The sequence below is a fragment of the Dama dama genome, chromosome 14 (assembly GCF_033118175.1).
Source record: "Dama dama isolate Ldn47 chromosome 14, ASM3311817v1, whole genome shotgun sequence".
In the NCBI taxonomy this organism is placed as follows: domain Eukaryota; kingdom Metazoa; phylum Chordata; class Mammalia; order Artiodactyla; family Cervidae; genus Dama; species Dama dama.
The window spans coordinates 53,241,061-53,264,245 of NC_083694.1; the positions used below are offsets into that span (position 1 = coordinate 53,241,061).

Below are 23,185 nucleotides of genomic sequence, written 5' to 3' on the forward strand. Positions count from 1 at the left end.
TAGGGAGGAAGTGCAACTCTGTCCAAAGACGGCGAGGTTTGCCAAGGACATTTGGACAATGAAGTGCTGCAGGTGCAATGAAGTCATGCTTCAGGCAAGGGGTGACCTTGAAAAATTAATCAGAAATGCTGGAGATGGCACAACAGGTTTGTGGCTGCTGTGAAGAAAAAGCGAGGTCCAGGCAGACAGGTGGGGCAAGCAAAGGAGGCCCCTTTGCTTCTCATTTCTGTGATGTGAAGACCTCTGGTGACTTTGCTCCTCCTCGTGTGAAGTGGGTGAACAGGAGCTCTGGTGGAGGGCCAGAACTCAAAGACTAATGCTGGTCCCTCTTCCAGGGCTCCTCATGCCTTGTCTCTATTTTGTTTGTTTGTTTGCTAATTTTACTGTTGGGCCATCTGTAGAGAGCTTGCTTTTAGTCTCCAGTGACCCATCAGCTTCATTTTTTATGTTATTTTGTGTTTTGCATTTAATCTTTTCCTTCCCAGCTGTTTCTCAAAGCTTGATGAGCCCAGAATGGATCTAAGTAAATCCAGCCCGGATACCATTAGGACGAACCCGAGCCATTCTTTCATATTGAACCTACACCAACACACCCATTTTCCTGGAGATTTTTCCTTATTTGTTTTTAGGAGTTTTCCTTTAGCCTGTGGGTGCTCATTTGGCCTGGCAGTGACAGGATGCTCCAGAATTACTGAGGAAAACTTTGTCCCATCTGTGTGGGGTTGGGTGGTAGAAGCAACAAAGATTTAGGGGCGCATTTAGTCAAAGATCTTCAGGGTCTTGGCCAAGGAACCCTGAGGTAGAACCAGACAGAGGCTACAGGCACAGTGTAGCAGCTAGCCCCATGACTCGTCCTTAGAGCAAAGAACCTCTCTGTCATTGTTACTGGGAGGAAAACATACCACCCAGGGAGGCTGAATCAGCAGCTCTTGGTATCTGGAGATTTGTGCAAGAAGCAAGACTCCTAAACTTCCCAGATTCTCTACAGGCCTCTGGGGTCCCAAGGCCCTTCTTGCAGCTGTGGCAAGTTTGAGACAAGTGAAAGCAGATTACCCCACCCTCTTGGGATTATTGAAACTGAAGTGTGAATCTTTCTGAGCTTCCTGATTAAAGTTTTCAGAATGGACAGTGAGGTGCAAATATAGTTCCCCCTTTTGTTGTTGTTCAGTCACTCAGCCATGTCCAACTCTTTGCAACCCCATGGACTACAGCACGCCAGGCTTCCCTGTCCTTCACTATCTCCCAGAGTTTGCTCAGACTCATGTCCATTGAGTCAATGATGCCATCCAACCAGCTCATCCTCTGTCACCCCCATCTCCTCCTGCCCTCAATCTTTCCCAGCATCAGGGTCTTTTCCAATGAGTTGGCTCTTCCCAGAAGCCCACTAGGCTCCTCTGTCCATGGAATTTCCCAGGCAAGAATACTGGAGTGGATTGCCATTTCCTCCTCCAGTGGATCTTCCCAACCCAGGGATCAAATCTAAGTCTCCTGCACTGGCAGGCAGATTCCTTACCACTGAGCCACTTGGGATGCCCTAGTGTCCCCTTTGGAGGGAAAGAAATGGAAGTAAGGCATTAGATTGAATAGGAGTCTGGTGATAAGAAAGAAAACCATAGAAAAGCACATATCCTGAGTAAGTGGTTCCACCTTTCCTGAAATTCTGAGTGGAGGGTAAAAAAAGAAAAGGAAAAATGTTTGCATGCCCCAGGCCACTAGCTAGTCTATTTCAACCCCCTCAGCTTGTACCCACTGTTCTCACAGATCCCATTTATCCTCCAGAAGAGAGGACAAAGAGGAAGTCATAAACCCTCTCTCAAATGATGCTTTTAAAAGGACTCTTTGAGAAGATTCCATAATGACCTGTTGTCCCTTAATCTATGGCTCAGTTCTGCGACTGGATTTTGAAAGTATAAATGTGATTAAAGATTGCTTGGTTTGGCACTGAACTCATTGGCAACCTTGGTTCTTCACATTTGTCTTTGAAATAACAGCTTCACTGTGCAGAGAGCTGGTGGCTTCCCAGGTGGGAGGGCATAGGTGTTGGGTATCTTACATACTCCATGAGTAGTGGAGTGGGGATCTGGTAGATGAAGGGTAGGGTGGATTAAGCTATTTCTGGAATTTTGCTTTGCATTTTCTTGCTACCATTTTTGTTGTTTCCTTTACAGATCAGTCAGCTAGTTTTCCTGGTTCCTGGTTTGGTATGAGTTCTGAAAACCTGGAGGCACTGTGTCCTCAACCCCATCATCAGAAGGTGACTGGGAGATGTCAGCGCCACCTTGTGGTCATGCTTAGCAAGTTTCACTCCTCCAGTTGAAAGTGAAAGTCGCTCACTAGTGTTTGACTTTTTGTGACCCCATGTACTCTTGCCTGGAAAATCCCATGGACGGAGGAGCCTGGTGGGCTGCAGTCCATGGGGTCACTAAGAGTCGGACACGACTTCACTTTCACTTTCATGCACTGGAGAAGGAAATAGAAACCCACTCCAGTGTTCTTGCCTGGAGAATCCCAGGGATCGGGGAGCTTGGTGGGCTGCCGTCTATGGGGTTGCACAGAGTCGGACACGACTAAAGTGACTTAGCAGCAGCAGCGGCAGAACTTACTATACAGTCCATGGAAATCTCCAGGCCAGAATACTGGAGTGGGGAGCCTTTTCCTTCTCCAGGGGATCTTCCCAACCCAGGGATTGAACCCAGGTCTTCTGCATTGCAGCTGAGCCACAAGGGAATCTAAAGGCCGGCAGGAGTTTTCCACAAATTTGTCGTCTCTTCCCTACCTCTGCTCCATCATCTTCCAGAAATAAACCTGGAGAAAGTGTTTACTGCGTTTGAAATTATCTCATGGGGAGATGCAAGAAGAAACTGTTTGGGTCTCGGGTCTAGATGGTGAGCCTATTGAGGTCATTGGTAGGGTGTTTTCTTTTCTTTTTTATAAACACATATCTTGATGTGTCCGCCGTTAAACTGCTTCTGAGCAGAGTCCGCCTCTATTCCTTCTGAGTCCCTTGAAGGAAACTGTGGTGTGTGAGGGTGAGCTCTTTGTGACTATTGTTTCCTGGATCCATCTTTGGGAAGGGCACAGGTGCTTGGAGGAACAGGATAAGCAGGAATCCATGAATCATGTTATGAAGCTTTGAGTCCAGTTGATCACGGACCTTGGGGAGATACTGAGGTACAGTGTCTCTTAAAAATGGTGAAAACTTGTGAGAAAATCGCTCTACCTAATAAAAGGAATCTATAAATCCTTTTTATAGAAAGTTAGGTGAGCTCGTCTTTGAAGTTCCTTTCTTTGCTTTGAAATTCTTTAACAGGAATCTAGGCAGTGCTGCTGATACTATTTATAAAAATGTTCCATAGGGTAAAATGGTTTCAGTAGAAGACAGATTTTGGTTCCCATTGATGTTTCTTGGCTTTCACCTGAATTGACAACATGAGGACCCATCATCTTTTCCCATCTCAGTTCCCTCAATGAGGTGGGCTGTACTTGTATCACCCGGGACCCCGGGTTCTGCTTTTATGGACAAAATGAATCCAACCACTTCCTTGGCAGTCTTTTCTGCAATGTTTTCGTGTGTATGTGTGTGCGTGGCTGTGTCTATGCACATGTGTATATGTTTTACTGATGACTTTGGAATCAGATTTTCTTTTTCTCTCTGTCTCTTTCATAAAGCAGGGCTTCTAGTGAATTTTCATTACTTAGTTGAGCTCGCTCACCAATGCCAATTTCCATGTTCAGATCAGAGACTAGCCTTACTGACCATCAGAACTGAAAGGGAAGTTAGAAGCTGTTCTAGTCTCATCCAACCAGATGAGGAAACTGAAGCCCCAAGAGGTGAAACAATCTTCCTGAAGTCATAGCACCAAAACACAGCAGAGCCCACCCCTGAGACCCCAGGTTCCGCATTCAACAAGCTTCCTGGTGTTCATCTGGCTCCCACTCTCTAGCTAAATCTTAATTATCAGGTTTCTTGAAAGGATTGTTTCTGTTTCTTCTTCCTTCCCCCTAGTTTTTTGAAGCCCATGGTGAACTGAGAAATGGGCATGTCACCTCCATTCCCACCACTGGTCTGGCAGTCACGCCCACACCATGGCAGTGAGCAAGACCTTGAAGATCTACTACAGGGAGAGGGCAAGGGGCGACTGACTCCATCCTTGTTACATCAGAAACGTGGTTGTCAGCCTGGGGGACTGTCCTTCCCTGCTTAGCAAAGCTCAGTTACACTGTGCATGTTTCCATTAGAAAATTGCCAACTCTCAGGCTCATCCAGTGATTGGCTGGGAAAGGCCCAGGATGCCTCAGTTTGACTAAAGGTGGATATTACAAAACAACCAAACCTGAGGCCTTAAGGAAAAAGTGAGAGGAGGAAACAAGTGGCTGGGGAGACTGGGCATGAATTTTGGCAGACACCACAGGAATGCTTGTAGCTGACATTTGGTTGGAGAAGTTGAAGGGTCATGACTTTAGAGCCTCCAGCTCTCTTGGGTGTAAAAATCAAATCATGCTAGCGAAGAGAGCACGTCTCATGAAACGGGAGGTAGGCCCATCCTTCTCCCCTATTCACCTTTGGATTTCTAGATGTAATTTCCTCTGGCACTTTTCATTTTTCCTCTCAAAGGCAGAATAATAAAAGAAGATGGAGAAAGGCTTCTTGTGAGCTCACCTCATTAAGGAGGTCATTCCTGTTTCTCACTGGACCAAAAGAAAGAGGAGAAAACTGAAACCCAAACCCTGAAATTCCACCTCTTCCCAGAGATTATCAGTCAGGGGAATGGCTGGCTGGTCATATAACTTCTCCTGACTCTTATTAAGCCGCTTGCCCTAAGGAGAGCTTGGCTGAAATGAGAGCCTCAGAATTGAGGCTTTAGTTTGCAATTCAGGAAAAAGAATCCATGACAAATAGGACCAGAATTAGAGAAAATGGAGCTAGGTGGGATCTATGTTCCCCATGGAACCTGTGATCTCAATGACAGGTTCCGAGGGGAACCCAGACCTGTTTCTTCTGCCTTTTCCTCAGTGCCTGACCCCAAAGTGCTATGAACCATAACTCTCTCCACCTTCCAGCTTCAAAGAAAGTTGACCTGAGGGAGGCGGCAGGGACTTATGACCCTCGGGCACACGGCCACTGTGCAGCCCAGGCCAGGTGCAAGCAACACCTTGGGAACTCGAATCCAAAACAGTGGCTGGGCTTGTGAGGCCACAGGGGACCTTAAGGTAGGATGGAAGTGGGCAAAGGATGGGTTGGCTGGAAAATAGGCCCCTCCTCTTGAAAGGTGACAGAGGACACTTGGCTGGTAAGACTAAGAATGTTCAATGAGAATCTTTGGCCCATTACAAAGGACTTGGGTTGTTGGGACAGGGTGAGGTTAAAATGTTTCCTTTTAAGGGGACTTGTTGGCAAAGCTCTCTTGCTGGGGCTTCTTCTCGGGGCTGGTGTGAGAACCCAGCCACCGAAGGCAGTGACCAGAGCTCGGTTCCTGGAAGTTAAGGGCATCTCAGAAGGAGGGCAGGAAAGAAGGCACGTGCCTGTCACCGATCTGACTCCACGATCTGGTTTTGAGTTGGTCTTTTAAGAAAATGTCTCACTGTTCCTCCTTGGTGGGAAAAGAGGGGATGGTTAGGGATGGCTGGGTAGGAGGGAGCATGGAGACTGAGGGGCAGGCCCGGAGGCAGCAGAAACCATGAGCTGCTGATTCTCAACTGGTTCCTGCTACATCCCGCTTCCTTCAAACACTCTTAACATGTTGCAAAGCACATTTCTATGTCCCCCACCCCTTGTTTCATATTATAAAGTACAAACAAATGACAGAAAAGGTCAGTTGGCTCGCAGCCGCCCACTGCTTAGAACTGCAAGGACCGCCGTTTCCTCCCTGCCACGAGACGGTGGCTGTATGGGCGCATCTTCATCTCCACGAAGGGGATAGAGAACTCATGGCCTTTCCAGTGGTACCAGTTGATCCCCTGGGAAGGAGAAAGATGAGCATGTCAGATCACCTTTCCCCACTCAAGGGAACTCCCAGTCTGAAAAGAAAGAGGGTGCTGGCTGAGAGGGGGAATCCAAGAGGAACATTTAGCCCTTTTCCATGAACATGAAGCTTTGTGGCTGAGTTCCCTCCCCCTACAATAAGGGCAAAAAACCCAGAGATTTTTGTTTTTCTAGCTTTTCTCTTCTTTAGGCCTGCTTGTGGTCTGGGCCTATATTAGGAATGCGTAGCAGGTCTTTCCTTATCACTGGCTTTCTGGTTTGGGCTTTCAGGATTTACATGCACCAATAAATTTGAATTTCAGATTATACAGTATAGAAGCGTTCTGAAGAGCATAACTGTTTTTGACGGCCCACTCCTGATGGGAGCGATAAGTAGTTTCCATCTATCAGGTAACCAGCCACCTTGGTTTGCCCAGGACTAAGGGGTGCCCCTGGCTTCTGGCCTTTCCTGTGCTAAAACTGGAGAGGTCCCAGTTGGCCACCCTACCGCCCAGCCCAGCTGATGGGTATGTGGTCTCCAGTGGGGAGACACGGTCTCATTGACACTGCTATTCCTGCTCTCTCCCTTCCTAGGATACTTCTTTGGATGAAGCTGGGCCTGTGAAGCGGTCCCTGAACTTGAGAAGCTCTTCACGGGATATCCTAGAGGAGGAAATGAAATGGGACTTGACTTTTCGCCAAGGTTTCTCTGGGTGAGTTCTAGCTCCCGAGTCCAGGTGTGTTCCCCTTTTCTTCCTCTGGCTTTGACTCTGCCCTGCTCTTATCTCAGTGTCTGCGTTATTTTCCTCTTTATAATAGTCCGTTCTCAACACTCTGAGTGTATCTTTTTTAAAGGGAAATGCAAGGCCCACCTGTGCACTTCGAACGTGAAGCTAAGGCACGTGGGCTGCATGGCTCATCTATGCAGCGGCAGAGTTTCACCCACCTGACTGTGCCTGGACTCGCCGTATTTCCCGTTGAGGTTGGTCCGGTGGCAGTTCTTATACCACCAAGCCCCCTTGTATGACATGGCACAGTTGGTAACTGCTATGTCATTGTCTCTGTCCTCCGTGGAGAATGGGCGGCCCTGATGGTAGCTGAGAGAGTCCCCTGGGGAAAAAATAAACACATGCTTGAAGCTGTCCAATCTGTCATTCTTTTGTCACAACGTTCTGGACATTTGACCCAGGCCCAACAAACCTGGCTTCTGCTTAAGAGACCTTCCGCTTACCTCTCTGTGTCTATTCAGCTTCAGCCTGGCTATACTGAGCTCTTTCTCCACGAACGCCTGGGGTCCACTACATCTGTGCTGCTCTCTCCAACTCAGTTCCTCATTCCCCTGATCTTCTGCTCAGAACTCTGTCCACTCAGCTCCACCTCACCATTCCTGTCTGTTTCCGCCAGGCCAGCACTGGGACACAGGCATGGATGGCTCCTTGTGTCTCAGAGGAGGCAGTGATGAGTCATGCCGCCCTGGCTAATCTGGGTCACCACCATGCAGCCTGGCTTTCCGCATGGCTCATCAGGCCTTGGTCACATCCAGTATCCCCTTGTTCAGAACTAGGGTCCATGTGTGAAGAGGGACATTAGCTAACTGGAGTTTCTGTCCATAGGAAGCAAGATGATAAGAAAATCCTAACCATATTAGAGGAGAAGTGATTGGGAAAACCAGGGCTGTATCTTGGGGAAAAGCAGACTTGCAAGGGGAGACAAGGTTCTAGATCACTGACTCCAAATATTTGATGGGTTATCTAGTAAACAAACAGAACTCCACCAAACAGACACTCTTTGGAGAAGTATGAGGATCAGTAGGTAGAGACTGTGAAGTGGCGTATTTTGGCTAAATGTGTGAGGAGGAATCACCTAAATATTAGTGCTGTTGATAAATGGGATCGACTACTTAGAAATATGGGGAGATCTCTATTTTTAGAAGCTGGAGAGTTTCTTGTTGGGATGTTGTGCAGGCCACTCATATGAACTGAGTGTTTGAAGTGAGGTATCAGACCATAATTAATTTATAACTATTGGCCAAACCTCTGGCAGAATTTGTGGTTAGAGATGTTGTGAAGGGGTTCATGCTATTGAATGACTGTTGTAGATGCATCCAAGGTCACTTTAAGCCAGGGGAACTCATGGCTCTGATCCTGTGGCTTCCTGAGTCCACACTCATAGTAGCCACTCAATGCCTCCAAGTGCTTCTGGTCACAATTTAATTCTTAGGAGGATGGTCTTTCTTTTATAGGGAAGCCTGGTCCATTCAGGCCAGCTTTGTCCCTAAGTACATATGTCATTATTTCTATGCCATCCTTTTTATCTCCCTCTCTCAGTCTCTAAACAAACCAGGCTTTGTCTCCACTCAGAGATGATCCCACCGACCTGCAACTCATTCTTTCCCATCTCTTCCAGGTCCTGGAGAAAGCAGAAAAGAGTTCTTACTTTTCCTTTTTTCATATAGATACAAATAGAGATAGATATATATGGATATTTTAGCATTTTCATCTCTTCTTACCCTAACTCATACTCAATCCCTGTGTCTTAAAAAAATCCTGACTTAATCCTACTTTCTAGAGACTCTTTCTTTACCGTCAGTCCCCTGACTCTGTTGTCTCTACCCATGTTTCTGTCTTCTCGTCTCCTGCTTATCTCTCTAACCTAGAAGCTGCCCTCCCTGGGAACTATGCCCTCCTCACTCCCTGGGAACTATTCTCTCCTGCTTCCACTGTGGATGTTGCCTGCTGCTGTCTCAGATATGATCCTGATGTTGGTCTTTGTCTCCTCCCCAGATCTGGCCCCCTTCCCATTCCTGCTTCATAAATCCACCTCATACGGTCAGTCCATCTATTATCTGAGTCTTGGGTTTTCTCTCTCAAACTGCTGTCAGATTTATACTCTTAACTCCTAAGAGCAGTCAAGGCTCCTGGGATCTCCTGCAGGGTTAATGCAGCAGGTCCAGCTGCTCTCTGCTCTTCACTCGGGTTTACTTTATCCTATTTATGGATCTTCCTAAAACTCCACGTCCACTGTGTCACTCAGGACCCACCACGGCTCCCCACTGCCCACCGTATGAAGATAGAACTCCTCTGTCCCCTTGGCTTTAAGGCCCTTCAGGGTCTGACTCCACCTTACTCCACCTGGTTCCTTTCTATTCTTTCTCAACTCACACCTTTTCCTGGGCAGCCAGGTCCTCTGCACTTGCCCTCCCTCCACACTAACTGCTTCTTCTGTGACTTCTCCCCTAGGATTTTCTTTCCCTGGAATGTTTGCCTTCCCCTTGGGATCCCAGACAAATGCTGCTGCTTTCATGAAGCCTTCTTCAACCTCCCAGACCCCCCTTCTCTGAATGCAGGTTAAACTGGAAGTGAGTACCATTCATTTTGTGGTGAGTTGCTTCCAAACTGTTTCTTTTTCAGATGGAAGTTTAGTTCTTGCAGAGGTCATGCCTTATGCTCCTTATGAGTCCTCACAATTTGCATGATGAACTTTTAGAGGTTGCTCAACAACCTTTTAGCCCTAATTTGACTTGTAATGTTCAGCTCCAATTCAATTAAGAGTCCTGGTTAGAGACTTGGATTTTTGCAGACTTGAGAACAATGGAGATGGGAGAAGGGACTGAACTTGGCATTGAAGGCCACAGAGGCCACTGTTCTAGTGGGGCCAATAAAGATGAGCAACATGCAAGGTAAAGGCCAGGGGACTTGGGCAATAGTAAATGCCAGAGAGAGGATGGCTCCTCCTCTCTGGAGACCTTCCAGTCTGGAAAGAACCACCATTGTGTGAAGTTGTTCAGAGAAGGGGCCTACATAAGCCTAGCTTCTCATCGTTTGAAGAAGATGAACTGAATATTTGACCTAAGAGGTCAGATCACAATTCATTTTTGATGATTGGCCAAACTGTTGGTGGGACTTGCCTCTGAAACGTGACAGTAGGGCAGAGTCCACCAGCTGTGACCTCCATGGGGTCCAGTAGGGAGACAGAGCTACACAGAGACTGTGGAAGGAGGGCCCAAGTTCGACAGGTAGGAGCACAGTCTGGGGCCGCTGAGGAGGAGGGAGGGGATCAGCCATGTGAGCAAGTGGGAGGGCTTGCTTGTCTTTCTGTGGGGGAAATAAGAACGGATTTCTGCAGGCACGATTCTAATCTTAAGGGAGTGATTGGTATCAGGTTATTTCTGAAATGATTTGGTTCGACATTTTGTATCATATACTCCATTTCAAATGACTATTTTACATCCAAAGTGTGGGAAAATTGGGTCTTTTATTGGGGCACTTAGGGCAGGTCTGACTGCCCTGGGGAATGATCTCTCATGTGAAAAACAACAGGGGGAAGCATGTCTTCTCTTTGGAGTAACGACACCTGGCTGAGCAGAGAAATGACTGAGCAGATGCAGTCGTGGGAGAGGCAACGCTTTGATGATCTTCTTAATTCTAAGAGTCTTAAAAATGTTGCTAAATTTATACTGTAGCATTTAGCCATATAATTGGAGTTAATGAAAAGACCAATAACTCCATGTACCAAATAGTGGAATATGTGGCAAAACAGGTCTTAGGATATGTACTAGAAGGGAACCTAGGAAATAGATTGGCAGAGCCTAAGAATCAGACTGGGATATGATGTCCTGATAAAACTCTTAATGCAACAGAGCTTATAGAGATGGTTGTTGTACTTAGTGAAAATGTCGTAAAATCTACAGAAAACGTGACCATGTATGGGTTCTTGTGGAGGACTGAAAAGACATGTGGCCCGTGGCGGGGACATGTAGCACTGTTGTTTGTTCCCTGATGGAGGTGTGATGAAGACTGCTGATAGAGGAGGGGCCAGCTCAGAATGGGGCATCTGTCTTATTTTCATTAGTTCAAAGAAGATTTTCCTAGCTGTCATTGCAGGGGAGATTTCTATCCAGACAATAGATGATTATGCTTTCATGGGATGAGAGCCCATATTGACTAATCTAGACAAGAAAAATAATCCTTCACCCTCACATGGTAGTTTTTTTTAACTTCAAAAAGCACTTTCACTCTATTTATCACATTATTTTTTCTGTCTGCTCTGTGAACTAGGGCAGGCATCATTATTAAGATTTTCCAGATGAGGAAACTGAAGTGCTTGAGAAATTGATTGCAGGTCACCTGAGTGATGGGGAGCTTGCGTGCATGCGAAGTCCCTTTAGTCGTGTCTGACTCTTAGCAACCTTATGGACTGGAACCCGCCAGGTTCCTCTGTCCATGGGGTTCTCCAGGCATGAATACTGGAGTGCATCATCATGCCCTCCTCCAGGGGATGGTTTCAATCCAGGTGGGGGGCAGCCTGGACCAGAGCCAGTGCTTCCAGCCTGCCACCCTCCTCCTCGGCCTGCAGGGACTTCACCAGCTCCTTGGGCGCTGCTGTGACTGCCCAGAGCAGCTCAGGCCTCGAGCGTGGGGCCCCACTGCACGCCCACTACCCTTGGGCGCTGCTTGGGGGCCCGGGTACCTGCGGTGCCATTGTAACCTCCCAGGCGGAGTTTGTACAGGCTTCTGCTGTCCTCAACAGAGAACCTGTCGTAGGAGGCGAAGGCGGCTTCCTGCCCGTCACGCATGTCCACGCGCAGCTCGTAGCGGCCCTGGGACGTGATCCTGTGTATATTGTCCAGCCCTGTGGAGAAGAGCCAAGAACGCAGTGAGCCTGGCCGCAGTGGCTTCGGACATGGGTGGCAGAAGGTGACTGTGGCCTCAAAACAGATGTTCTGGGAAAAAGGAGGAGTACTGGGATTGCTTTCGCTTTTAGCCCTTCCCAGGTGGTTATCAAACAGACCCTTGTTGCTGTTGAGTTGCTAGGTCATGTCTGACTCTGTGACCCCGTGGACTGTAGCCTTCCAGGCTCCTCTGTCCCTGGGATTTCCCAGGCAAGAATACTGGAATGGGTTGCCATTTCCTACTCCAGGGGATCTTCCCGACCCCAAGACTGAACCTGCGTCTCCTGCACTGGCAGGCGGATTCCTTACCATTGAGCCACCAGGGAAGACCATTCAGACCTTACCAGACTCTGAATTTCCTCCTGCATAAAAGCCACTTAGTTCTGCTGGTGAGTTCCCACTGCAGGTCAGCTCAGGGGTCCTGCCATCAAGTACTGACTCAGTAACCAACAAGCCCTGAGCCATAGGATTCCTGGCCTAGTCCCCCATCACCTCCCACTCCAAACCACAGTGTGGGTTGAAAATGATGAGCAGCATCATTGGGGTGTGACTCCTTTGGTGTGAGTGATGGGAAGCACGAGGTAGGAGCACTGATCAGGGGAACTCAGAGTGGACCCTCGGGGTCCAGAGGATCTGCACATCCTACCCAGTAGCCTGGGAGGGGGCTCCACCCACCTTTAATTACACTGCCCTTCCTGATCTCTGCCTCAGCCCTCCTGAGACTCCCATAACCGGGTCAGAGGACATTGTCCCCTGTCTCCTGACACCAGTTCCTGTCTCTCGGATCTACCTGTTACATCTTTGCACTGCCACCTCTGCACTCGTCTATCTGGTCAGTCACGAACCCTCCCCCCTAGCCCCGGCCCCACACCCCTGGCCCTCCCGCCACTGTCTCCTTGGCCTCTAAGCTTCCTAGCCTTTGATCTATAGGTGCAAACCCCAGGAGTCCAGAGGTAGGCAGAGCCCAGATCCTTTTTGGTGATATTTTCCCATATGCATTTTCTTGTCTCTTTGCTCTGGCTGGCTGTGCTCTGGATCTTTCTGATTCTGACCTCCCTGCCCAGACTTTGAACTGCCCCCGCCCCCACATTGCTGGTGATCTTGGAGTCCTCCTGATTTCCACCTGCTTACTGAACTGGGGTCCTCTTGCTTTGCTGTGACATTTGATATCTATCAGAGTACACCATGATTTAGAATTGAAAAAATTGCAGATGGAAGGGAATTTAGAAATTACTTAGGCTAGTCTGTTTGTTTTGTTGAAAACGTGGCTGAAGTCCAGAGAGGTGACAGGGCTGATGGCGGGTCACCTGGATCTTCCTGTTTCCCTGTCCTGTTTGAGAGTTAAAGCCTTATGTTAATTACATATTATATGTTATATAACTGTTTGCTGTTTGCCAGGTTACTGGTGCCCTGCACTTGGATTGTGATATGGTGGATCCTGGTGGTGCCCTGCCCAGATGCCCTTTAACTGGTCAGTGGACATAACCCCCAGTTGCTAACAGCTCACAGTTGCCTCCTTGGATTATTGCCCAAACAGGAGTTGCTTCACTCTGGAAGTTACCCTCTCCCTCCCCCATGCCTTGGGGCAGAGCCCCATCAGTGCCTGATGTGGGAGGGGGGGCTATCAAATCCCAGCCCCCTTGCCCCACTGGGGACTGACTCTGAGGAGCAGTTCATGTTCTAGAGCTTCCCTGAGGATCAGACTGATGCTAATCTCCCATCAAGATCTATCCTGTTTCCCCCACTCACTTCTGAGAGCACTCGCCCAATAAATGACCTGAACAAGAATCCCAGTGTCAGACTTTGCTTCTAGGGAGCCCAGCTTACAACATAAACTGTGGGTCAGACTGTTACCCCTCACCTGAGTACTGCCACCACACTATACATCACTAGGCTGTGCTTCTACTTAAGAGCCCTCCCTGGCTCCCTCTTACATATGGTGTTAATTCAAAACTTCCCTTCCCCACTTTAGGGACCATAACGCCTTCATTCAACCCACCTTACCTCATTTTCTTCTTTGCCTGAGCTGCATCTTTGCTCTGGTTGGATGGTTTTTCATTTTCCCGTGTGCTCATGTCAACGGTATCCCTGCCTTCCCTCTTTTCTTGTCCCCCTCCCTCCTCCATCCTTCTTACTCACCTCTCAATGTCTTCTGCAGGAAGCTGACTCTTCCTTCTCTGAATATCTGCTGCCTAGTTCATAGATCAGTACAGTGTTTCTGAGTGTGAGAGGGCATCTCTGATGACATGAGAAGTAATTGGGGAATGTGCTTAGTTGTGTCGGACTCTTTGCAACCCCACAGACTGTAGCCTCCCAGGTTCCTCTGTCCATTGGATATTCCTGGCAAGAATACTGGAGTGGGTTGCCATTTCCTCCTCCAGGGGATCTGCCCGATTTAGGGATCAAATCAGCATCTCCTGAACCTCCTGCATTGGCAGGTGGATTCTTTACCACTGAACCACCCGGGAAGACATTTTTGGAGTAAGGACTGAATAACTTTAAACGTGTAGGGAGAACAGTTTTCCCAAATTCTGTCTCTTTCTCCATAGATGGAGGGGAAGCCTTAACCCTGATTCTAACTGTTCCTTTCAGTCTGGATCTAGTACTTTGTGCATATTCACTGGAAGGACTGATATTGAAGCTGAAGCTCCAAACAACACTTTGGCCACCTGATGCAAAGAGCTGACTCATTGGAAAAGACCCTGATGCTGGGAAAGATTGACGCAGGAGGAGAAGGGGACGACAGAGGGTGAGACGGTTGGATGCCGTCATCAACTCGATGGACATGAATTTGAGCAGACTCTGGGAGATAGTGAAGGACAGGGGAGCCTGGCGTGCTGCAGTCCATGAAGTTGCAGAGTCAAATATGACTTAGCGACTGAACAGGAACAACAACAAAAACTTTGTGGTTTAACACTCAACACTTTCTAATCTCCATTTTTACACCACCAGCAACAACTGGCATTTAATATTTTTGCTGTTTTCATTGCATTTATTTTTAAGATTCCCTTTTATTTATGGCACATGATGACTAGCTTTCTGTTTTTGGCAATGCTGTGATGTTTCTTTCACAAAAGAATAGATTTCATTTTTAAAACATGATACATAGGGACTTTCCTAGTGGTCCAGTGGTCCAGACCCCAAGCTTCCAATGCAAGGGGCCAGGGTTCAGTCTCTGGGCAGGAAACTGGATCCCATATGCTGCAACTGAGGATCCCATGTGCTACACCTGGGACCCAGCACAGCCAAGTAAATAATTTTTTTAAAAAGTGATATATAGAAAATTCAAGTGTGCGACAGTTCAGATGTTTCCCAGAGGTGACTGTGGTGTCCAGTAGCTGAGATTGGGTAAGCATGAGCACTGTCTGCTGTGGGCACATCAATTTCTATGCTTTACACTTACCTCCCAAGCTGCTTGCAAGCTCTTAGAAGGCAAGGATGTTTTCCTATTCACTTCTCTTTCCTTTTATAATGTGATTTTTACCTTCTATTTTTATTTATTTATTTATTTATTTTACCTTCTATTTTTATTACATTCATCAGCAAATACAGATCTGGGCGTCTAACAGGCACTCGATAAATTCTTATCAATTGAGTGATTGACTGGTATCTACACTTTAGGTACCTACTATCCTCAGCCACTGTGACAGGTAATGAGGTTGAAAACGAATATGGTTAGGTCCCAGGCCTGAAAGAGGTTTACATAGTATAGTCAAGAGAGACAGAAAGGAAAACAGACCCTGATTTGGGCCACAAAAGAGAGAGACTGCTCCTGCAGGCAAAGTTAGAGAAAAATGGATAGGATAGGTCCTACTGGGGAAGAGGAGGTTAGCTGAGGCTTTGAATATGCAGAGAAGCACAGCAAGGTATATGGGGGGTGGGGGAGAGTTGATAGGCAGAGGTTCCTTGCAAAGGAAACATTAGTGATTCTAAGACTTTGGAGTCTGGGGAAAGGGAGGGATGAATTGGGAATTGGGAGTTAACAGATATACACTACTATATACAAATATTGTATTGGCTAAAAAGTTTGTTTGGGTTTTTCCATACTACCTTGCAGAAAAATCCAAACAAACTTTTTTGACTAACCCAAGAGATAAACAATAGGACCTACTGTATATCTCACAGGGAACTATATTCAATATCTTATAATAACTCATAATGGAAAAGAATCTGAAGAAGAATAGATATATGTGTTTATGTGTGTATGTATAACTGCATTATTTTGCTGTATACTTGAAACACTGCCAATCAACTATACTTCAATAAGAAAATGTTTGGAGTCTGGTGTCAGTTGGAGGGTGTAGGGAAGAGGAAATGGGGTTCTTGGTGGTGGGGAGCAGGCCTAAGGGGAGGGCCTTGTACCATAGCTAAGGTGCTGGTGATGGGGACTCATTTAAAAGTTCTACAAATGGGGCTAGCCATTGCTCAGATTTTGGCATGAGGGAGATGGTTCTAGTGGCCATGTAGACAATGGTTGATCCAGGAGGCAGAAGGCCAGTTACGGGGTTCTTATAGGAGGGTCCAAGAGAAAGATGGTGAGGCTGAGTGGGGGATAGAGAGGAGACCACAGATATAGAAGACAATTATTGCCTTTCCTTGGCCTCCCTTCATGATCACTGTGAAAATCTAACAGGGAGATGCAGGGAATAATAAATGTGCTGCTTTCTGGAACTGGCTCCTCTGCCATCTGCCTGGGTCGGGTTATGTTTACCTTCTCACACCAGTTCAGTTCTCAATCTACACCTCCCACTTGTGTCAGACCTCTAGGAAATTGCCGGTCACCTCTAATGTCATTTTCATTTTTCCTTTTCCATCCCAAGTCAGGTAATAATATCCCTCCAAGGAACAAGGTCTGAGTGACTGTCTCATTTTTCTCCTGGCCTGCAGGCTGGCTGGCTGATGCCTGGCTTCTGAGAGATGACCAGCCAGCTTATTGCTCCCTCTGCCCCCTTCCCCCACCAGGCAGTTCACTCCCTTTGGAAAAGTTGCCTCACGTCAAGACCCATCAGCATAAGAGACTATTAATGAGGATGGGAAGAGACAGAGCAAAGAGGAAAATACCACAACAAGATAAAAACAGATCAATAGTGAGGCCAAACAGAGCATGAGGTACTGAAAGCAATTCACGAGCTGTCAACTTCTCAACAGACCCAGGGTTTCTGATAATCCCAGATGGACACAGAAAGGAGAGAGATGGACAAAAAGCCGGAGTAGCGTTCCAAGGGAAACAAAAAAGGGGGCGTTACCCAGCCAAAATTCATCCTCCAGGTTCCCAAAGCCAACACGGTACTCAGCCCATTTCCGGAAAAAATCAGTTTGGCCATTCTGTCGCCTCTGGAATACCTGTGAAGAAAGAGGGGGACAAATGAAAAAGAAAAATGCTAAGGAAAATAAACTCCAATGAATAAAACTGCTGCAACTGAGTTTTATATCTGCAGTGACAGAGACACTCAGGTAAGGACCACTGCAGTAGAGAGCTCGGTATTTGCACAGTGGTCATGGCAGGAGATGCTCGGAGCCCTTCTCTAAAGCACAGGGGCCCTTGATGAATAGGCTGAGGTGTAATGTTGACACTAATTTGCACCCCTGCAATGTAGAAAGGATTCAGGATACATATCAAACCCCTGATAGTCAAGGGAAATAGGCTAGGCTCTCAAATCCATCTTTTCACACCATGGCATGCAGCAGAAAGCATTTTTCACCAGAAGAACAGGACCCATTTCAGATCAGCCAGTAATGTCATCATCTTGTTTCAGGCAAAGCAAGTGTGTGTCATTCACTTTCCGAGCTGTTTAAGTGCTAATTTCATTTAATCTCCAATACATCAGCCTCGACTTCAACTTCCAATTATGCTTTAAGAAGAAGGCACAAATATGTCAGAAACATAAAAGAAAAACATCTCCCAAGAGTGACTGTTTTGAGCCCAGCCACCATTTGACTCCATTCAACAACTATCCATTTGGCACTGTGAAAAATCTAGCATGGTGTGTTGGTGCTGGAGGCGGGATCCTCAGGAGGAAGGAGGGTGGAGGGGCTGGGTTTCCATCTGCACTGACTCAGCTAATGCTGGGCTGCTTTCGGGCCAGGCTGCCAGAACTCCATCTGCATAGTGGCCTGCAGTGATGTGTGAGGCCGTTCGCCAGGCTGCCCATTCTCTTCTCTGTGTACTGCCCTATCGGACATGGGAGGAGGGTGATAGGAAATGGACTCTCTCTTTTCCTCACCACTTCTGCTCCCTGAAGACTATGGGGAAGAACTAGAGAGGTCAGGAAAGGGTGGAGACAGGGGTGGCCTTTGTAAATATAGGTGGCGATCCACATTCTATCCCTTAACTGCTTTGCCATATGTGATTCTCCCATAGAAAGATAGTGATCACCTCCCCATAGAGACTTCCCTCCTCCTACGAGGGACTCATCTCCTCTATTTCTTTATCATAGCTGCAGTCTTCAGCAGGCAAGACCCCTGGGCCTCTCTGAGCTACTTCTCCCTTTCCCTGGCACCCTCCTTCATGAACTATCTCCCCAGAAGGAGTCACTTTCCTGGGTCCCCCTTTCTTGGCTGGACCACTGCAGCCTCATATTCTTATTCCTTCCTCTGCCTGGTCAAACCTGTGATAGGGCTGCTGAACAAGGGCCCTGAGGATGATGCAGAGTTCCAGAGTGGACCTGTGGGGCGGGGGGAGTGGATGAAAAAATGGCCAAAGCATAGTGAAGTGTGGATGGATGGGTGCCGAGCCAGGTGGATGGAAGCATCAAGGATGCTGGCATGCCCAGAGAACAGCCATAGGTACTTACAATCCAGCCACCCCCATCGGTGGTCATGTCGCAGTACACCTGTAACTTCTGGCTTAGCTCTCCGTTGAGGAAGATGGTGTAAACCCCACTCAGAGTGTCTCCGTTCATCAAATGCTGAGCACAGTCTTGAGGATGAGGGAAGACCCGGCCCCCTGCACAGGAAAAGAGGCAGTTTCCATAGTGCGGTAGGGACCTCCCACTATGCATGAGAGCCCCTTGGACTGTAAAATGTCTTAGAGTCTGACAGTGCTTCATCAAGAGCGGTAAGGAATCCTCACTGAATCTTCAACTGATGCTGGGTTTATCAGACAATATACAGCTTTATGGGATGTGAAGACCAAAGAGCTGGGTTCACTGTGTGACTCCCCCACTTCCCCACTTGTTTAGCTTAGGCAAATAGCCTGACTTCCTGGCATCCGTCTTCTCATCAGAAAGATGAGGATAATAAAAATATTCATCCAGCAAGGGTGAAGGTATGTTATTACAGAGAGTGATGGGTTACTTAGGCGATGATTACAGATACATGGGCCACAATAAATCACCGCAGAGCCCACATCTCAAAAGAATGAGAGGGATTTAAGCACAGCCGCCCGCCATCTTCACAGCAACCCATAAGGAATGCCCCAAACAGGCTTAGTATTAGCAAGAAGATGGATATCTATTTCTCCTGCAAAATAATCTCCTGATTGGACTAAACAATCAAATGGCCATGTTTTACAGTTCAGTTTAAGTTTAAGGAGAGGGCAGAGGAAATAAATTGCTGCTCATCTTTCAGAGAGAACAGCCCAATTTGTAGAACAATATCTAATTAGCTGAAAGAGAAGCTTAAATCATGTGTCTTGAAGAGCTTGGCTTCAGGGCAGATTTTAATGCTCAACAGGCAAGCCAGAAAGCAAAGGTCCCATGGGAGGAGCTTTACTGGACTGCAGGAGCTGATGGAGCTAGTTAAAGGCAGAGCTTGCCATGGGAGGAAAAGTGGCTTGGGTGCCCTGTAAATATATGATCTCTGGGTCAATGGAAAGGGTGGTGCGCTGCTGTGGTTCTGCCTCCTGCAAACTGTAGCAGAATCATAAAGAGAGGCGGGGTAGGGACCTCATGGGAACCTATAGTGGCCCCTAGTGGCAGAACCAGTGCACAGCACATATAACAGAAAGCCACTTGGAGAGTCACCCAGTGGGCCTGAGCAACCTCAATGAAACATCTGTGTTCGTAAGAGCTTCTGGTGGTTTGGTAGGCTTTATGCAAGCCCCCTCTTGGAGATGTGTTAACTCCTCCTGCATAAGGACTGTTCAGCGTGCTGCCACACCATGGACTAGATTCCCTTCCATTTAAGGTACGGTAGAACAAGCCACCACCTGCTTCAGGCATGTTCCACGGGGGAATAACAATATATTCCTATAGAACTAGTACTTTACCAAATGTGCATTTATTTCCATGTAATTCTCGCAAGAAACATGAGAGGAAGACATTGTTATAGATTGAAGACTTATTTTACAGAGAAGGAAACTAGCTCAGAAAGATCATGTGACTTCCTCTGTTCACTTGAACTTAGGTTTTCAGACTCCAGGTCAAGTGCTCCTTACATTACTAAAATGGGGACTGTAACCTATGATATAGTTAACTGGATCTACATCTATTCAGACAGGAAATGATTAACGAACATCATATGGGCCTCCCAGGTGGCACAGTGGTAGAGAATCTGCCTGCCAAGCAGGAGACTCAGGTTCAATCCCTGTGCGGGGAAGATCCCCTGGAGAAAGGGAATGGCAACCCACTCCAGTATCCTTGTCTGGGAAATCCCATGGACAGGAGAACCTGGTGGGCTACAGTCCATGGGGTCGCAAGAGTCAGACATGACTTAGAAACTAAACAACAACAAAATTTATCTTATAAGCAAAGAAGGCCCCAAAGATTAAAATTACCTCAAAGTTCTTTGTTCACATTAAATATCTTAACTCTCCAAAATGTATTTCCTTAGTAGCTATAGAAAAGCTCTCAACTTGCATCTCCAGCCTGTCCAAGAGCTCGTTAGAGTACCTGATCCCATCTGTTTCTAGAGGGTCCAGTTACATTTCAGGGGCAGGTGTGAGTGAGCACCTCACTGCCCCCCCCCCCCCCACACCTTGGGAGCACAGTGATATTTTCTGGCTTCCAGAATATTCTCTAGCTGGTCTTTAGAGCAACTGGCTTGTCTGCCTTCCTTTTTCCTTTCTTTTCTCACTGCTTGAGTTTCTCATTTTAGATCAACATAAAACATGCTTGTCTTCAGCTCACTTCTGCCTTATGCACTAATAGCCCTTTCCCCTGAATCTGCCTCAGTTCCTTAAGGGGCCAGAACCCCACATTTCTTCCCAATACACATATAACACCAGGCCAAACTTTAGAACAGACAAATAAATGATCTTATAAAGGCTCCTTCACATTGATAGTGTTGATTATTTAATATTTCTGTTATAGATCCTTTCAAAGGCTCAAAGATATTAGTTGTTTTAAAGGTAGACTACCAAAAAAAAAAAATATAGGACAATGAGATAACTTGTTCTGGAGGAGAGAAGCTTTTATGTATCTAAAAGGCCGTCATATAAAAAAAGGGATGCATTTTTATAAAGTCAGAAAACAGGAATAAAATCAAATTAAGAAAAAAGTGGACCTAAGGAGTGTCCTGGATCAGGAAGATCCCCTGGAGAAGGGATAGGCTACCCACTCCAATATTCTTGGGCTTCCCTTGTGGCTCAGCTGATAAAGAATCCGCCTACAATGCCGGAGACCTGGATTCAATCCCTGAATTGGGAAGATCCCCTGGAGAAAGGAAAGGCTACCCATTCTAGTATTCTGGCCTGGAAAATTCCATGGACTGTATAGTGTTATGGGGTCGCAAAGAATCAGACACGACTGAGTGACTTTCACTTTTCCTTTCAAGGTGTGTATAAGGTTGGATGGGATGAAGGTTCCAGACTGCACGCTGGGAGAGGAAGGGGCATGTTCTCTTCCTTCTGGGCCCCCACATTGGACTGGTTAGTGGAGGCGCCCACCAAATCGCACACGGCTGGTGATGCATGTTTGGGCTGATGCATAGTTGCTGGGTGCACTTGCCTTACCTTTGACAAATGGCAAGTCCACCTTGTGGCTTAGAGATTCCACTTACTATAATTTAGTCTACAGCATTAATGAAAAGACAATCAAAAGCATTTTGCTTATTCAGACTATCTGGGGCAGCAATATTCACATCTTGGGAGCCTGGAGGAGACATTTACTGTGAAACCACTCCTCTCCAGCCTACTCCAGCTCTCAAGACTGTCAAAGTTTTACCTCCCACCACCAGTCCACGATCAAATTATTATTCCTTTTCACCTGTTGAGAGGAAGCAGGCTCACTAATTGTTTCCAAACCAGAGACTATTAAAATTGAGCTCCCTGGGTTCTGCAGCAGATCTGCTTAATCAGAATGCTGGGGGGGAGGTGGGGGTGGACGAGGGTGGGGTGGGGGTGGGTGGGTGTCAGGAATCAGTATTTAAATAAAGCTCTTCAGATGAGCCTGAAGACCAGCTGGATTTGAACTCCACTGTTCCTCTAGTATGTTGTCCTCTTCTTAAAGAGTCCAGAGGTGAAACTGGTTAGCTAGACTGTGTTCTAAGGAGTGCAATGATCTCCTTTCTTTGCTGAGATCCACATGGCAGAGTGGATAAACAGACTGAGTGTCTGTCTCTCTCTCACCCTACCTCCCCTCTTTCCTTCTTTTCTTTCCCATTTTCCTTTTCTTTCTCTCTCTTTTTCCCAGTGGGCATATCTTGAGTAGGCTGGTCCCAAGATGTGTAGATTGAGCGAGAGGGGATAAGAGACTCTAATTATCCTTGAGTTTAAGCCTCGTGTCCCAGTTTTTACCATTAAATTCTCCTGTGGGGTTATTGGGCTCTGGTTTAGTTAATAATATATAATACACTGGTTCCCAATGTGCTTTGTTCATTGCATGTACACTGTGGCTTCATACGTTTTTAGGAGATAGGGCATTTTGGGGGCATCCCTAGCTCTCTGAATGTTATACATCTAAAATACCAAAAACTCACCTTTAATCCTAACGTAGATCATCCCAGTAGTTTTTCCAAGGCAGAAATTTTAGGATGAAGACCAAAACTGGAAGGCTTTCCCTCTCTTCCCCTTTGATACAATTACTAGGGCCTGGCCTGACAAAGAGCCTTTTTTTTTTTTTTTCGTTTTCTTTCTTTCTTTCTTTTTTTTTTTTTTAAAAGCACAGGCTGTGGTGATTACCAAGTTAAGAGGAAAGCAATGCCAAGCAATCGGTACACTGAAATGTCTTACAGTTAAGTGTTTCTAGATGTAATTGGGAGATCAACAGGGTTGGGGGCATTCACTGGAAGAATGGCTCAGAAATTGGTTTCTGTTGGGCATCTGGAGGCTGAATGCTGAGCAGAGGGAAGTGAGCTATGTGATAAACAGTGCAAACAGAGAGCCTCCAGTCAGCTGGGAGTGAGGGGAGAGACTCTGTCCCTGCTCTGTTCCTTACGTGCTTTGTGTTATTGAATGTGGTCTTTAAAATGGTCAGAGTTAATGGCTTTGGAGAGTGTCTGCCCAATCTAATGGCCTTAGCATCAGAACTGAACTATGATATTAGTATTTATCTCTGAGAACAACCTCAGCAAGTCTCTGCAACTGCAGAAATAAGGTGTCATTTCATATTAGCACAGGTGAGACCACCTCTGGCCAACCACCCTTACACTTTTTTCTCAGAAGTGGGTTTGTG

General features: G+C 46.8%; 1 protein-coding gene across 1 annotated transcript in view; it reads right to left on the reverse strand.

Moving 5' to 3' along the window:
* Positions 1-5,838: 5,838 nt before the first annotated feature.
* Positions 5,839-23,185, reverse strand: part of TNR (tenascin R) — a 91,090-nt gene continuing 73,743 nt past the window's right edge. The window contains exons 17-21 of the mRNA XM_061160769.1: positions 18,428-18,579; positions 16,880-16,976; positions 11,432-11,593; positions 6,909-7,072; positions 5,839-5,958 (exon numbers count right to left, since the gene is read on the reverse strand). Of these exons, the coding sequence (XP_061016752.1) occupies positions 5,839-5,958; positions 6,909-7,072; positions 11,432-11,593; positions 16,880-16,976; positions 18,428-18,579 (695 nt within the window). The remainder of the gene's footprint in view (positions 5,959-6,908; positions 7,073-11,431; positions 11,594-16,879; positions 16,977-18,427; positions 18,580-23,185) is intronic.